Raw genomic sequence first — 18,221 nt, 5'->3', positions numbered from 1 at the left:
TTTTATGTTTTTTAAACAGTAGGCAGGCTAAGGAAACCGTGTGCCGTTTCACCCTAAATAGTGACTTCTATAGCTTACATTGGTTTTTGGCATCAATCTAGAAACAAATTTGTTCAGTTAAACAGGACAGATATCAGTTTCACCACCCATTTTCCAAATATTCCAATATCAACATTCGTCAGCATGTATTTGTTTAAAGTTCTCTCTCTATAAAAATAATTACACTAATCAAACCTGCCGCAACCACATCTGTCAAAATCAGACAGCACAATGACACGCTACAGGCAAAATATCACCTGCGGTTTTTATCCATGCTTGCATCGTATTCAAAGCACACAGGGCTCACGGGTCAATGCTGCTGGCAGCTGTTTGAGACTGTTAGGATTCTGCTCACGATGTCTAAAGGGTCTAGAGGCTAACCATCAATCGCCCCGCGACACGTGTTTTTTTCTTCCACCGTGGAGCTCAGTTCCTCTGCTGTGCTCTGTAAGTTGCTGGCTGTGCAGATCTAATTTATGGCAAATATATTCAGTCGAGAGAGCTGCATTTGCATCAAACTGAATGCTAAAAGAAAAAAGGAAAGCAGGAAGGAATGAAAAAAATGACACCAGAAACTACACAGGCACTCCACATATGTAGCACTGCAGGATACGAGGAGACATGCCGAGTGAAGAGCGCTATTACTGTATGACAAAACCTTGTGGAAATCTTCCAGTCTAAAGACGAGATCAAAGAAGAGTACAACAATACAGCTGTAATGCAAAACAAGACAAACCCACAGGTCTCACAACAACAGGACACTTCTTCTGCATTGATTAAGAATTGGTGTCTAGGGTTATTTGAAAACTCAAGCATGAAGAATTTGAAAAAAGACAACTGGGGTTGGAGTAAATCCTGATCTCAATCCTATGGCATCCTTTTCTTTTCTTTCAGGGAACCACACATGTGAATGACACTGTTAATCCAGAAACAATCAAACGTATCAACTGCCACACTGATGTGAAGGACTCTCACAATTTTGACTTATTCCCCCGAAATTGCAAAAGACTGACACTTGTTTATACCTCACAATTGTGTGAAAATATCTTTTTTTAGTTATACAGTCAGAATTGTGAGATATAAACTAGTAGTTCTTAATTTATTCTTGCAATTCCAGTACATAAGCTGCCAATTTTTACTTTTTTTCCCCTGCAATTGTGGGATATAAACTCACAATTCTGATTTTTTTTTCTCCGAATTGTGAGGTATAAACTTGTAATTGCGAGCTATATAGTCAGATTTGCGATATATACATTTTCTTGCAATTGCGCTATATAAACTCGCAATTCTGACTTTTCCTCAGGATTGCGAGTTTGTATGATTGCAATTCATATAAATGTGCAATTCTGAGTGTTTTTCTCAGAATTGCGTGATATAAACTCACAAATCTGACTTTTTTCCTGCAATTCTGACTTTTTTTACTCATAATTGTGGGATATAAACTTGCAGCTCTGACTTTTTTCTTGCAAATGTGGAAAATAATCTCACAATTCTGATATTTTTTCTCAAGACTGTGAGTTTGTTTGTCGTAATTCTGATATTTTTTCTTTCAGTTGAGAGATATAAACAGGCAATTCTGACAAATCACAAATCTGACTTTTTTCTTGCAATACTGACTTTCAATTCAGAATTGCGTGATATAAACTCACAATTCTGACTTTGTCTAAGGATTGCAAGCTTGTATGTCACAATTCTGATATTTTTTTGTTCTGACTTCTTCTCAGGATCACATATTTTAGGGCCCTATGATTTCCTTGATGTGGAAAACGCGGGCATCGCAGAATCCAGTCATAAAAACTATCGTCATATCATATACACACAGAAATGTAAAGGTATTCTCTGCAACCCGTCAAAATAGAAATTCAGTTTAACTTGAAGACATATTTTACTATTGTTTAGTAGAATGTACGAAATACTATTACTACTATTATTACTACAATTGTTAAAACTTTATTTTATTAAGGAATAATCACACACTGTCTTTCACGTTTTCATTTTAATAGTAACTTTGTCAAAAAAAGGGTTGTTTAATGTTCATTTGATTAAAAGATAAATTAAATTAATATGTTATGCCAGAGAAATGTAAATATTGTAAAAATATTGTAAAAATAAACCGTAATAAATTAAGTTTTTTTTTATGCATTAAAATAATTAGACATGCTTAAACAGAATTTGGTAACAATAAAACAGAAGTTAAAAAAAAAAAATCCACAGGGTCATTTTTATTAAACTTTTAATAAATTGATGTTTAATAAGTTTCATAGTTTTAACTAATTAGACTTGCTTTTTTGATTAATAACATGTAATTTAACCATAAAAAAAGAGGAATTAAAATGGAAAAAATGGAATGCAGAAAAATTAAAACTTGAATCTGAATTTTGTTGTTTTTTTTTTTATTTAAAAATTTTGGAAACAATAAAACTGATTTCATAGGACCCTATAATTGTATCTCGCAATTCTCTTTTTTTCTCGCAAATGCGGGAAATAAACTCAGAATTCTGACTTTCTCTCAGAATTGCTATGTCGCAAATTCACAATATTTGTCTTGTGAGATAAAAAGTTGAAATTACCTTTTTAAAAAAAATTTATTCAGTGGCGGAAACGGGCTTCCATAACATGTGATATGCAACTAAAACAAAGTAATTAAAGGCCACTTTGGTCCTGGTTCAAATGGTTCTGTGAATCATTTTAGTGAATCACTTCACTGAAAACCATTTGAATGAACAATTTCACTGAAATCAATCTCAGCAGACCTTCTGACGACACAAAATGGTCAGTGTAGCATTTCCGCCAAAGAGTATTTTTTAGTCTGATTACCACTAAAAGTCTTAGAACCATAAACTTGATTCTACAGTTTATATCTTCCATAATACTGCTTACTCTCCTTTTACGATAAATATTTTAACTTACATATAATTTGCTTAATGCAGCTTCTATAGTTTCTAACGCTATATACTTCTGTCATTTTTTTCAGTGGGGCCGTTCAAACAACTTTACATTTATTTAAACCCATGACAGTAATGACACCCTAAAGTGCACTGGAACTAAATTGGCCCCTTCAAGCTTATAGAGGAGCTGGAGGCCCTGAAGAGAAAATGACTCCAGACGTCACCAAACTAGCATGAATTTCAACCGCAGTCTGAGGACACCGCTTGAAGACAGGAGGTCTTTCTGGGAAGTGTGAGGTCCCTTTGATACACATCTCACTGAGGTGAATGGCTGGTCTGTTGGGTGAGTCAGACTTGCCACTTGTTTGACTAAAGCTTTATGGTAGATGCAGACAGACCTGAGGTATGAAGGGAGGTAAAGTATGTGTGCGTGTTTGAGCGCATATACATGTTGTGTGTGGGGTAAACAAAAGTTTGCAGTCGTGGACGTCCTTGCAGCCACAGAGCCAAACTCCAGTGAAAATCAAAAGCAAACACAGCGAATAAGAAAGCACACAGAGAAACAAACACACACCCTCCTCATCCATCACACACAGCTCTTCACTTCTTACTACTGCAGTCTCTCTGGCATATCTAAGATCCAAGGCCTGTTTCCCACAACATACACAAGCAATAGCAGTTTCTTCCGTGTAACAGAAGGGATTTCTGGTTTATCACATTAAATACTGATTTTAACAATGCCCATAAGTTATAGCATTTTTGTATAAACTAATTTTAAACACAAGAGGAAAAACTTTCCAGTGCTTTAAGACAAAATAGTCATATTTGAATGCAGTAACCTGTTCATATGAGCGCTAAAAGGAGTTCTGAGGTGTGAAACAGGCCTTTAGTGAAGGAGAAGATGAAGACAGGGGTGTTGTGTAATACACAGTTTTTTTCAAACACTGCTACACCAGCAAAATACAGCAGCGCTCTGTGAGCGTGTGCTCATTCATCGAGCAGCACCATTTATTCCCATTCACCGTTTAAGTTTCATCCGGCTCGGTTCACTTGCAGACGCTGACAGAATCCTAATTTCACCCCAACAGTTGCTTCTGACTATTGTAATCCTCTCAACACAAGCCTGAAGACTCTCTGAGAGCTAAAGTACACACACAGATATGCAGAAACGCATCATTTCATATTCAAAAATGCTTCAGAACAACAGAATGGGACCTTGAGGAGTGTAGTTATGTTAGTTTTTTTTTTAATTTGCTGGACATGATTGACATTTTCCTATATCGGCCAAAAAAGGTTTAATCATCAGAATATTTAAACACTCTTTAACCCACAGCTACCAGTATGGCAAAAGTGCTTCACTTAATAATTCTGTTTTCGCTAAATCATTTGCTTTTCTGACTAATGCGAAAAAGCATAAACCTGGGAAGAGCATACGTTTGCTTTGATAATAAATTTAGGTAGAAAATTTGCTTGTTTTATTTACTAAGATAAACATAGGACATAGCTTACTCACTGACACATTTTACCCCACTCTCTCTTTCCAAATTCTATAATCTTGAGAGGTTTGTATTACCCCCAGGTTCTTTTGACTCTTGAAAACTGACACCTGTGATGACAAAAAGCTGAATGCAGTTTTGACCTAGTGTGACTTACTGTATATTCAGGTGTGACTTATTTCCTGGAAATAACAACAGACATCTGACACATAAGTGTTTAGACAAACATGAAATTTTAAAAATGAAACTCAACTTACCACTGTTTCGATTCTTGCGGTTGGATTTGCCGCCAAGCAGCATCTTCAGACTGTTCCTGAACATGACTGCACAGTTCTGGACTGGGCTATAGAGAGATCTGCAGAAAGAGAGAGGAAAAAATACAACAGTTTGAGAAGCAACTAAAAAAAAAAACCCTGAAAAAACTAATAGAAACATCACGCACCTGCCCTTTGAGTCATAGAAACTGCATGAATAAATAGATCATTAATAATAATAATAATAAAAAAATTTAAATATACCATTTTAGCACACTGTTTCACAACAAATATACAGTACATAATAACAGTTGCCACTATGTTTGAATCCATAAATAAGACTTGCAACAACACAAGCACTTTCTAACTCTTTGCCTATCAAGACTGATTCCAAAAACGTGTGATCTTGTTACAAATGCAGCTCGACGGGTGATGTTCGACGCACATCAGCTCTGAAGTCTAGACAAAGAGTTACTGAGGGGATTTTTGGAAGCCTGTGATTATATGTTTCAGGTACACAGAGCCTTCAGCCTGCTGGAGCGCTGCAGCTGATAATGAGTTTCATTCGTGGGATTCGTCATTCTTCACTGGATTATTTTAGGCCTCACTCAACACCCACACTGCGGAGGGATCACACCCTGATGCTGCTAATTACCGCTTCATGTATGAGCCGTGTGTGTGTTTATATGTGTGAAAGAGCACAGGATAGAGACACGCTTTGTTCTGCTGCTGCAGAAGGTGATGGGTCTTTGTGCAACTGAATTCACATGTATGGAGACATTACAGAACAAGGAGATGAATAGAATAGAATAGAATAGAATAGAATAGAATAGAATAGAATAGAATAGAATAGAATAGAATAGAATAGAATGTTAGGTGCTGTCATACAGGGTGTTACATACAGAATCTGCAAAATGTTACTATTTTACCAAAATAACAAGGATCATACAAAATGCATGTTATTTTTATTTAGTACTGACCTGAATAAGATATTTCACATAAAAGATATTTACATAAAAAAAAATTCTACATAGAAATGACCCCGTTTAAAAGTTTACATACGTTTTATTCGTAATACTGTGTTGTTACCTGAATGATCCACAGCTGTTTTTTTTGTTTAGTGATAGTTGTTGATGAGTCCCTTGTTTGTTCTGAACAGTTAAACTGCCTGCTGTTCTTCAGAAAATTCCTACAGGTCCCACAAATTTTTTTTGGTTTTCCAGCATTTCTGTGTATTTGAAACCTTTCCAATAAAGACTGTATGATTTTGAGATCCATCTTTTTTACACTGAGGACAACTGAGGGACTCGTATGCAACTATTATGGAAGGTTCAAACACTCACTGATGCTCCAGAAGGAAAATATCATATTTTTTCACTTAGTACTGCTCTTCAGAAGCTACAGAAGATACTTATATGTTTCCCAGAAGACAAAATAAGTTAAACTTACCCTGATCTTTAAATTCAAAAGTTTTCACCCTGGCTGAAAAAAATGCTGAAAAAAATGCTGAAAAAAACAAAGAATTTGTGGGACCTGAAGGATTTTTCTGAAGAACAGCGGGCAGTTTCACTGTTCAGGACAAACAAGGGACTCATGAACAACCATTACAGTTCAGTACTAAATAAAAAATAACTTGAATTTTGTATGATCCCTTTTATTTTGGTAAAATAATAACATTTTGCAGATTCTGCAAGGTGGATGTAAACTTTTCAAATCCAGTTTGCAACATCTTCTGATCCTTTTTTTCAAAAAGGTTTACAAAAAAATTTGAATAAACAACAGAACAGACTATGTTTATAAGGTAGTCTAACAAGGTAGTAGACCACAAAAAAATAAAATAAAATACAATAATAATAATAATAATAATAATAATAATAAATATAGACACCGATGATACAATTAATGCATGACTGTTGCAGTATGTTTTACTGTGACAAATTTTAAAAAATAAGAAAAAAGATTGATGCAACAAATTAAAACCGAACCGAAACAGACAGACAAATAGATAGATGGAAGGATGGATGGACAGACAAATAGACAGACGGATAGGCGGACAGACAGATGGACAGACAGATAGAAGATAGATATATAGATAGATAGATAGATAGATAGATAGATAGACAGACAGACAGACAGACAGACAGACGGATAAACAATGATAGATAAGACCAAACGACAGACAGACAGACAGACAGACATCTAGAAAGATGAACTTTGCATCCTTTGCATATACAGTACTGTACTCAGTTTCTTCTTGGCAGAGTGTTGTAGTATTAATCTGGGCCTCCACACCTTCAGAAGTGATCTTGACTGAGGTCACACAAATGAGAAACAGATGTCTTTGTGGGGGGGACTGTGTCCATATGCCCACATGCATTTCAAATCAACATCCACAGGCAGATATTCTTCTCTAGCACTCGATGCACCCTTTCGCTGATCCAGCACTGGTACATATTTACTGCTAATATGTTGCTGGGGGCCAGATTTGGCAGAAAGCCTAACTGTGGAAATAATTCAGAGAGGCCGGGTCAAAAATTTCTTAGTAGTACTGAAGCTAATAATGTATCAATTTGCTTTAACCGCTGTGTTAACTTTTCCTGAGCTCATTCTGCATACTTGACGCCCTGCCGCCCCCTTTCATTTCTGCTGCAGCTGCTTGGTCATGAAGTCTCTTCACCTGCTCAAAGCCAAATGTGAAGGAGGAATGAAATGTTAAATGTTAACGACGCTGAACAACTGAGGTCAAGCTAATCAAGTCAAATAAAATGCTAAATAAAATGCAACCAAATGCACCTCCGCTATTTATTCCTCAAAAAGTCTGCTTATTTCAATAATCAAATACAAGACTTTTTATAATTTAAGTTTTATTTTGTTTTTCAGTTTTCAGTTTTTTCCGATTCATTTTTTAAATTTCATCTACAATGTTGCAGACAAACAAGGTAGAAAGAAGTGAAGACAAGATGGATCGAGAGCAAATAGGGGTGTGCAACAGCTTCTGAATAAAGATGAGAGAGGAAGAAAAGGATGACCTTATCCTGAGGCTGTGCTTCTGTCAGCTGATGAAGAACGGAGAAGACATAACTCAGTGTAGCGAGGTTTGCTGCTGTTTGCCGAGTGAACCGTGCCTAAGCACGAGAGTGACGAGACTTACACTATTCCCCAAAGCAGTCCCTCATACTTGGACACACGCTTTAATGAGGTCTGTAGAAAAGCTGACACACAAACTAATGAGAAACTCAGACTGAAAGTTGAGAGACTGAAAAATGGCATCTGCAATGGAGCAGTAGAAGAAACTATCACTCATTTTTTAATACTGCTGAAATCTGAGGAAAGTCCTCTCCTCCACAGCTTTTCCATCATTTACGAAACAACGGTGTTTGAAGTTACCAAATTCAAACTTTTGTGATGGTCTTTAAGTGTGATAAATCAATACGCATGAACACAAATGTGAGTAGTGCTGTCAAACGATTAATCGTGATTAATCGCATCCAAAATAAGTTTTTGTTTACAAGGTAAGTGTGTGTGTACTGTGTATTTTTACTACTTATATATAAATACACACACATATATTTATGTTTATATATATTTATATATTAAACATATTTATATTAGAGCTGACAAACGATTAATCATGATTAATCGCATACAAAATAAAAGTTTGAGTTTGCCTAATATATGTGTGTACTGTGTGTAATTATTATGTATATATAAAATAATGTATATATTTAAGAGAAATATGTTATTTTTGTACAAAATATTTTAATTTATATATAATATAAATTCAATAAAAATTATAATACATATACTTGTAAATAATTCTTAAATATATACATGAATGTGCTTGTATTTATATATACATAATAATTACACATAGTACACACACATATATTAAGCAAATTCAAACTTTTATTTTGCATGTGATTAATCACGGTTAATCATTTGCAAGCCCTAATTTATATATAATATCAATTATATGAATATAAATACATGAAAATACATGGAAATATTTTCAAAATATACACTGTATACACTGTATACTGTGTGTATTTACATATACATATTATATTTGTATATACTGTGTGTATTTATGTAAACAAAAACTTATTTTGCATGTGATTAATTGCAATTAATCGTTTGACTGAACTAAATGATAGCTTACTAACTACAACACAGCTTAAAACAAACAAGCAACAAAACAATCAAATAAACAAACAACTAAAACACTGCTTGACGTTGATAAAATTGTTGAAACAAACAAAAAACAAAACAAACAAATAGAAACACTGTTTGACATTGTGGAATTTTTTTAAAAACAAATAATTAAAACAAACAAGTGTCATCTGACATTGAAAGTGAAATATTTTAAAACTAATCCAAACAAACAAACAAACAAACAAACATTCCTTGACACTGTGGAATATCTTTAAAACAAACAAACAAACATCATTTGACACTGTGGAAAATGTTAAAAATAAATAAATAATAAACAAACAAATAAACAAACATAAACTTAATTTGAAATTGAAAGTGAGGAAAAAATTCCAACAAACATCCAAATAAACTAACTAACAATCAAACTAATAAATACTGTTTGAAATTGACAGGGGTGTTCCCAAAATGGGAGGAATCTTGGGAAAACAGAGCCAAACCTTTAGACTTTGCCAGTTTTAATGATGCTTTTAACGTGCTTAGCTTTCTCTTCTTGATATTTGTCTGAGCTAAACAATAGCAGTGGGACGAATGACACACTCCGAAGTGTGCCAGAAATCGAGTCCTGGTGAGCCAAAGCCAAATGTTCAGCTATGTTACGTGTGTCTGCTGTTAATCCCATCTAGATGAGGGGGGACCGTGTGAGATTGTCCAACTGGATTACTAGTACAAGAAGGGCTATCAGCACAGAGTGGGACAGACAATCTAACATAGATCTTATATAGACGAGTCATATCGCATGGCTATGTGTGTGGTATTGCATTTACACAACAATTCGACAGCACAAGTGTGTAAAATCATGGGAAACAACACTTTTGTGCAGAACTACTTCCTTTTGCCATGGATTCAAATCTCAGTTTGACAGTTTCACAGTTGACCTCCGTTGCCAATTCGAAACGTCACTTTAGAAACAGTAACGAAGGAACTTTGAGTTGCTTTATTAAAAGCTTATTGTATTACTGTAGTAAAAACAGTGTATTACATATAGTAGAGTGTTATGAGAGAGAGATGAACTCAGTAAGTATGATCACCTGCATTCATCCTCCAGCTCAATTTCATATTCACAATAAAACATTAATTTGAATGTTATGAATGCTGTGGAAAGCGATATCTTTGTCGTACTATCCTCTCATCTGTTAATGGTGATTTCTGATGACAGCGCTGCTCAGTGCGTTTGCTGTTGAAAGTAAAAATAACTTCTTTGTTTACAACCCTGTTTCAGTCTCTTTCAATGTAAAAGTCTTTACTGCTGATTCACTCATAAATACGTTTCATGTCACCATCTAATGGTGAAAAAATGTAACTAAAATCACCATCACCAAGACATCGCTGTTTCCCAATTCTAAATACTATTATTAAATACTACTATTATTTATTTTAAATATTATTTACTGAAAAATTACATTTAATAAACAACAACAGCCATCATAAAAATTGCAGGGCAATTCAGTCAAAAGTACAAAGGCAGCGCTCTGATATACAGCATTAAATTTACATAAAACATAACGTGATGAGATTTTCCCTTTAGCCAAAACTGTTTGCTCTGGAACAAATAATAGATTAATGAGACCAAAGACTACGCGTTAGATTTAACCAAAACAAATTATATCTCATGTTTAACCACTATCAGAGCCAGCGGCAAATCAGCGGCGAGGTAAGGCTGCTCTTGGCGGGTTCATGAGCGCTGAACAGCCGCTGACGCCCTCAAACTCACATCTCCGAAAACATTAACGCAAATTTTCAAATAGACATAGATTTGAGAGTCCGGCATGACACTCGCTGTGAGAAAAACCACAAGTGTAGTGATACAAATGGTGAAATGGTTGGAGTTCTGTTATCACTAGAATATTGCACTCCTCTCAGCCCATCAGATTGGAGAACCAGAAAGAACTGTTGTGTATATAGACAGTGCCTCATACTGAGTCATAATTAATATGAGTTCATAATAAATACAGTATTGGCCAAGTACACATATCTATAAAACCAAAGAATTATAATTTGAATCAATTAGTGAACCATGGTGCTTTTGCAAGTGACATATGCACACAATGTACTGACCTAGCATTGCTCATCAGGCAGTGACTCACTGGACTAAAGATCAACACGTTTATGAACATTCTGAATAAATAAGCCATTAGCAATCAGAACAGAGGCTGCTTAAAATCTCACACACCTGCAAAGGCCTATGGCATCAAAACAGAGAGATTTACATGCTCTATCAGCTACAAAATCTTCCTCATCAAACTGCAGACAGTCGGAGCATTTTCAACTCCGCAATCAGTTAAGAAACAGCCGGTGTTATCAGAATCAAAGCGGCCTGAAGCAGGAAAACTGGCTTCCTTAATTCACTGTTTAAAAAAAAACAGTAACTGTCTGAAGGTATCCCGCCACAAGTTATCAGCCTGCATGACGATGATGGAATCTTCCGGACTGATGGGCCACAGCAGGAGGGATGTGTCATGTTAGTCGCAGACATGGAAGTCTGGCTGGGAGCCGCTGCTCGTAAATGACAGCCATTTTCTTACTGCACTCGGCAGGTTGTTGAAAACACTGCTGCTACGATTCATGGAGGGGGAAATGGGAGTGCTAAGCTCCTTTCAGTAGCAACAAATTGTTTGTAATAATCTAAAACGCTAACTGGAACCGTGTTCACTCTCTTCAATTTAACTGCATGCTATTCCACACAGTAGTAGCGGTCAGCTAACATTAGTGGCACCAAACACAATAATGAGCGGTTACATACAGGTTTCACAAATACTGCCATTAGGGATGGGCAGATCAATTTTCATCACTCATATAAAAATACTGATCCCTGTTTAGCAAGATAATGAATGCAAAAATGCACATTTAAATACTGGAAAACACAAACAACACTCAGTCACAACAGTCAAAATCATGACAAAGCTAAATGTGAATTTTATAATAATGTATTTGTGCGATGTGTGTGATGACGATTTTAATTGTTTATTATTATTATCTGTAATTGGTTACAATTGACGAATTTTCACTTTACATTAAATATTATAATTTAAAGCCAGAATTTTTCCACATTAAACTGCTGTAACTGCCAAAAACAATGAAAAATCTATTTATAATAAAAACAAAAAATACTTTAAAATAAATAAGTAAAAAGAAATGTAAAATGCATAATTAATTTAAAATAAATAAACTAATTAATGAATTAATTAGGATATATTTAAGATTTTAAATAAATAATTTAATATAAACAAATAAATAATTTATGATATGTTTAAGGTTTAAAATAAATAAATAAAATATAAAAATATATATAAATAAATATTCAATTTAAAAATAAATAAATAAATAATGTAAGATATGTTTAATGTTTACACTAAATAAATAATATATAAATAAATCATTTTAAAATAAATAAATAAATACACAAATAAATAAATAGATAACATTAAATATACTTTTAAAATAATTGAAAAGAAATGTAAAATAATCAATTTAAAATAAATAAATAAATAATTTACGATACATTTAATATTCAAAATAAACAATATATAAATAAAATCTAATTAAAATAAATAATATATGTTTAAGATTTAAAATAAATAAACAATATTTAAAATACTTTTAAAATGAATAAAAAAATAAGTAAAAAGAAATCTAAAATAAATAGTCAATTTAAAATAATAAATACATAAATAAAAATATATTTAATATTTAAAATTAAAAACAATCAATTTAAAATAGCCAAATAAATAAATAAATAAAAATATGTAAATATATAAAAATAAACAATACATTTAAAATAAATTAATTAATAAATAAAAATGTTTAAGATTTAAATAAATAGATAAACAATTACTATAAATAAATAAATTAATAAATAATATTTAAAATATTTAAAGAAATTTAAAATAGAAACAGTCAATTTAAAATAAGTACATAAATAAATAAGGATATATTTAAGATTTAAAATTAATAAATAATCTATTTAAAATATATATATGTATTTTTTTAAATAAATTAATGAATAAATAATTCCAGGTAAAATAAAACCAATCACAACAAACACCAACTAACCGCCCACTTATGATAGCTTTACATCCATAATAGTCTAAACTTTTTAATTAATAAAACAATCCGGACTGCAAACAGGTCGAAGGAACCAAAAACAATCAGGTAAAGTCAAGTATCTCTTCCAAAAGTCAAACAGCGTTACTGGAGAGCTACTGCGGGCATATAAAACCCGCTGGCCTGAGCCACCGTTTTGAGGTTGATGGATTCAACAGGAGCGTGAATGACTAAGAGCCAAGAGCCGCAGAGCTTTAGATTTTATACAGTCTCTCCCTTTGACTAATGCCTCCCACAGTGCAGTGTTACAGGAACCGCACGCTGTTTGTTTTTTACTGCTCTAAAAAGCCAATGAACGCTGAGCGTGCCGGGAAAGGAGGGGGGGACAGGGGTGCCATCTCGTGACTACGAGGTTCAGGTCGGGTGCAATGAACAAAACACTCTCTCTCATACGCTCAAGCATAAGAACAACAAAGAATGGGAGATGGGTACGGATATGAATGCATACAGAACATTCCCAGAGTACGAGTAGCATGTAAAAACACACACTGGGGTCGGTGGACATGTCAATGGTGCCACTTGTGTGTTATTCACAATAACTCATCTGCGTTCCTCCATGAAACACCTAAAGACTTTCAGAGGCAGACAATGGTGTCGGTCTGACCTGAGATTTTACTTTTCTTGAGAGAAAACCTCACACAGAGCGAGGGAGGAAATGCAGTTAAAGCCCCTGCACACACGTGCACACACAAAGAGCTACGCAAACACACAGCGGCTTCCTTTTGTCCCTATCACTTCCTTTCCAAACACAACACAGCAGCTCTAAAGTGCCTGCAGATATTTGGGCTCCAAAAGAGAAAAAGCCCCTCAAACAAACTCCTCTGTGCAGTTTATAAACACATACACACTCCATGAGTTTCCAGATCCTGATCTACTGGCGTAAGGAACTTCACTTGGAAAAGGGCATTGCTCTTCAGCAACGCAGCAGTAAATTCTCTCAGTATAAAAAGTATATTTTAGATTAGCATAAAGACACCAACACTGAGCCTACACTTGGATAAGAAGGGGTTACTTGACCGTCATACAAAGGGACTACCTATGATTTTTTTTTTTTTTTTAATAATTTAATAAAATGTTTATCCTATACCATGCAGTGTGCAAATTCATATCAATACAGTATATATCATCATATAATAAATAAATTAAAAATAAAATAACAACATGTATATAAATAACACAATAACAAGAATAACAGCAAGTATTACATTTAGCCTTTTTCTGCACTGAAATGCCTTGAATTAATTTAATAATAATATTCATAAGTTGCTTCTCTGTTATTTTTATAGTAATAGAAATAATAATAGATTTTTAATAATAATAAAAGTTTTATTTTAAATAAAATTATTATAATGAACTTTAATTCATATGAATAATACAATATTATTTTACATACCAAAATTTAGCTTTGCATCACAGGAACGAATTACATTTTGAAACCTGTAATATTTATAAATATACATTTATAAAACCTGTAATATTGCAATATTATTGCATTTTTATTGAATGTTTTCTTAATCTTACCAACCCCAAACAAGTGTAAAAGTAGTGTATATATGTTTGTAAAACTAATAAAATACACATGAAAAATCACATACTGATATATACCAGTAAATACCATCATATAATAAATAATACATTCAAAATAAAAAAATAAAATATTTATAAAAAAATTCAATAACAAAAAAAAAAAAAAAAAAAAAAAAAAAAAAAAAAAATTACAAAATAATAATAATTTTTATGCACAGCCTTTTTTCTGCACAGAAACACTTAAAAATAATATTTAATTTAGTTTAATAATAATATTTATAAGCTATTTTCTATTTTTATAGTAATAGCCATATTAATAGTTTTTATTGTTGCTACTGTTATTTTATTTACATTTTTACTTTAATAACAGACTACAACAATTATATACTACGTACAATAATAGTTATTTTTGTTATCTATATAGTACTACTACTACTACTACTACTACTACTACTACTACTAATTTTATAAAATAAAAAAAATTATTATTACACTTTAATTAATTTGAATAATATAACATTACATACCCAAATTTAGCTTTGCATCACAGGAAAAAACATATTTTGAAACATAAAAATATAAAACAAGTATTTTATTTTGTAATATTATGTAATATAACTTTTTTATAAACATTTTTATAAAATGTGTGTGTGTGTGTGTGTGTGTACAATAATAACAGAAAGTATTACATTTAGCCTTTTTCTGCACAGAAGTGCCTTTAACGTTGAATAATAATATTTATAAGTTATTTTTGTGTAATTTTTATAGTAATAGCAATAACAATAGTTCTTTTTGTTGCTGCTGTTATTCTATTATTATTATTTTTTTAAATTAAAAACAGACTATATCAATAATATACTACTAACAATATTAGTTATTTTTGTTAGCTATATAATAATAAAAAATAAACTTTTATTTAAAAACATTACAATAATAAACTTTATCTCAAATGAACATTACATACCAATCAAATCCAATATTACATAAATATTTATATAACAACAACAACAACAACAACAATACTACTACTACTAAACATAGCGGCAAGCAGCAATTATGGGGCCAAGCACTACAGAGGGAAAATGAGGAGCCAAACATGGCATGGAGTGTCAAACCAACTGAAACAATGAGGAATTAAAGCCATTTTAGGATGATTTTAGTCAAAATTGGTGAAAAATCATAAAAACAACCACTAGTAATATGATTTAATAGGTTATCCCTTTTGACCAATAGGTGGCGCTGTTATCAAATGGACGTGGTATGGTCAGTGTAAGGAGACAATTACTTATACAAAGTTTGTTGTCAATATGTCAAACCTTTGCAGAGATACAGCCTCAGACGTAGTCTGGCATCAGACCTCAAATTTGTTGCATCGCTATACAAAAACGGCAATGTAAAGAAAAAGAAAAAGAAAAAGAAAAAGAAAAAGTGAGCATTCAGGAATAAACATATTTTGGCACATCCAACAGCTAGCTCTTCCTCAGAAGTGCTCATTGCAGCATCCCGAAAACTTGTAAACAAACCTGTGCATCCTGACTCTCACAAACTGTGTCGAAGCCAGCCAACAAGACTGAAACTGCTGTCTGAGACTGGAACGACTCCCAGGGCAAACAAGCAGTCGAGACAAACAGTCAAGACGTCACCTGAGCCATGCAGGTGTGTCATGTTTCAAACTGAGAACAGAATAGTGTTCATTATTCTCCCTGTAAGTCAGTAGAGTTCATCTATGAACACAGTTTACACAGAAAGACAAAATCAGAAGTCCGATAGTCACACAGTTCATCTAAACAGACTGAAATACGGCATGAAATATCATGCTGCTTTACCAAGTTTTATGCTCATCCACTACCAACAACTTGGAAATCTGTAGGAAGACTCTGTATTCTCAGAGTAATTATTTGACTATAAGGGGTCGAAATGTCTGACTGGATTCAGTTGTGTTTTTTTCCTCCATCTAATCTCACTAGTAATCTAAAGTCGACATAACTGTGCCACAGGCTACGTTGTAGTGTGATAATTACCAGAAAATGAAGCTTTATCTAAACAAATTGCAAACCGGTTTCGCCCAGGCACAACCCCATGAAGAAAGAGAAGCAGCAGGGGGTTTTGGGCGGTGATGTGGGGGGCATGAGGCATCGCAGCTGTATCTGCCGTCTCCACAGCCGAGGGTTTGAACAGATTTAATGGAGAGCCTGAAATCAAAGAGTCCACACATCTTCAAAAAGAGGCCCTGCCCGTTTGTTCTCGCTGCTTTTCAAAGAATTCCCTGCTTCACTTCTTACTTTGATTCACACAGTCAAAATAATTGGCCAGTGTCTCCTCGCCTTTCACCGCCCATGTGAAGGGCTTTAAGTTTCTGGGTGAGTTTTGACAGTTTGCCGCATGTACGATAAAGCCTGCTGGTCTGACTGGAAGTAAACAGCTAAAGGAGGCCATGTGGCTTAATACAAATTGTGTGTGTACATACATACTTATATACATATATATATATACACACATATATATACACACCACACACACACACACACACACTTTTGAACAGTTACATACAAGTGCATCACAAAGAATTAGAATGTCCTAAGATCAATAAAAAAAAACAGATTTGCAAAAAAGAAGAGTTCAAGTTCTTTAAAGCATGTTCATTTATGCACTCAATACTTTGTCGGAAGCACAAATTACAGCACATGACATGCTCCTAGCACAAATGACAGCATCAGGGAGATGTGGGATGGAAGCGATCAGCCTGTGGCACTGCTGAGGCACTATTGAACCTTCAGATCATCTGTATATTGTTGGATTGGCTGTTTCTCATCTTTCTCTTGAAAATATCCCATAGATTCTCTATGGGGGTTCAGGACAGGCATGTTGGCTGGCCAATCAAGCACAGTAATATCATGGTCAGCAAACCACTGGAAGTGGTTTTTGCACTGTGGGCAGGTGCTAAAGTCCTGCTGGAAAGGGAAATCAGCATCTCCATAAAGCCTGTTAGCAGATGGAAGCATAAAGTGCTCCAAAATCTCCCGGTAGATGGCTACATTGACTTTGGAATTGATAAAGCACAATGGACCAGCACCAGCAGATGTCACGGCACCCCAAATTAGAGCTGAAGATCTTTGCCCGAACCTGATGAAACCCAACGGGACCCGACGGGTTCAGTCGGGCTCGGGCTTAATTTATATCATTTTACACGGGCTCGGGCTTGCGCTCTGGCTTGCCCGGTAAATTAGCGGTCATGTGATGCGTTTCGATTAGTGCGAGAAAGATGCGAAAATGGATGCTGAGGAGGTGAAACGGAGGCTTGCCTCTGGTGATTACATTTTGGCAAAATTAGCCAGATCAGTACTACGCATCCCGGCCAGTCGCAGCAGCAGTACAAGGGTGTTCAGTGCTGCTGGACCCACCATCAGTGAGCACAGCACCTATTGCCAAAAACCCATCTTAATTTAGAACTTATCTTAATTTAATTTGTTAAGAAAGAGTCTCTTTTATTGGCCTATTTATAGGCTAAGTGTACGCCTATTTAGAGTGCTAAGATGTTACGATGTTACAGAGGACTTATTATATTTATTTGTTCCAACTTCCAAGTAGCCTATAGCCTACGTTAGTCATTAATAAATTATGTTAAAACATGTATAAATGACTCATTCTTGACAAAAGGCAAAAGAGCTGTGTGCTTGCGCACATTTGAATAATGTCGGGCTGTA

General features: G+C 34.1%; 1 protein-coding gene across 1 annotated transcript in view; it reads right to left on the bottom strand.

Annotated features, from left to right (window-relative positions):
• tanc2a (tetratricopeptide repeat, ankyrin repeat and coiled-coil containing 2a) overlaps positions 1-18,221 on the bottom strand; it is a 151,041-nt gene that overhangs the window by 90,134 nt on the left and 42,686 nt on the right. Inside the window, 1 exon segment of the mRNA XM_051103493.1 lies at positions 4,681-4,778. Coding sequence (XP_050959450.1) covers positions 4,681-4,744 — 64 coding nt within the window. The 5' untranslated portion in view covers positions 4,745-4,778.

This window comes from Labeo rohita, chromosome 3, assembly GCF_022985175.1.
Source record: "Labeo rohita strain BAU-BD-2019 chromosome 3, IGBB_LRoh.1.0, whole genome shotgun sequence".
Lineage (NCBI taxonomy): Eukaryota > Metazoa > Chordata > Actinopteri > Cypriniformes > Cyprinidae > Labeo > Labeo rohita.
Note: the sequence above shows the minus strand (reverse complement) of the source record. Positions and strands in the feature narration are given on the sequence as shown.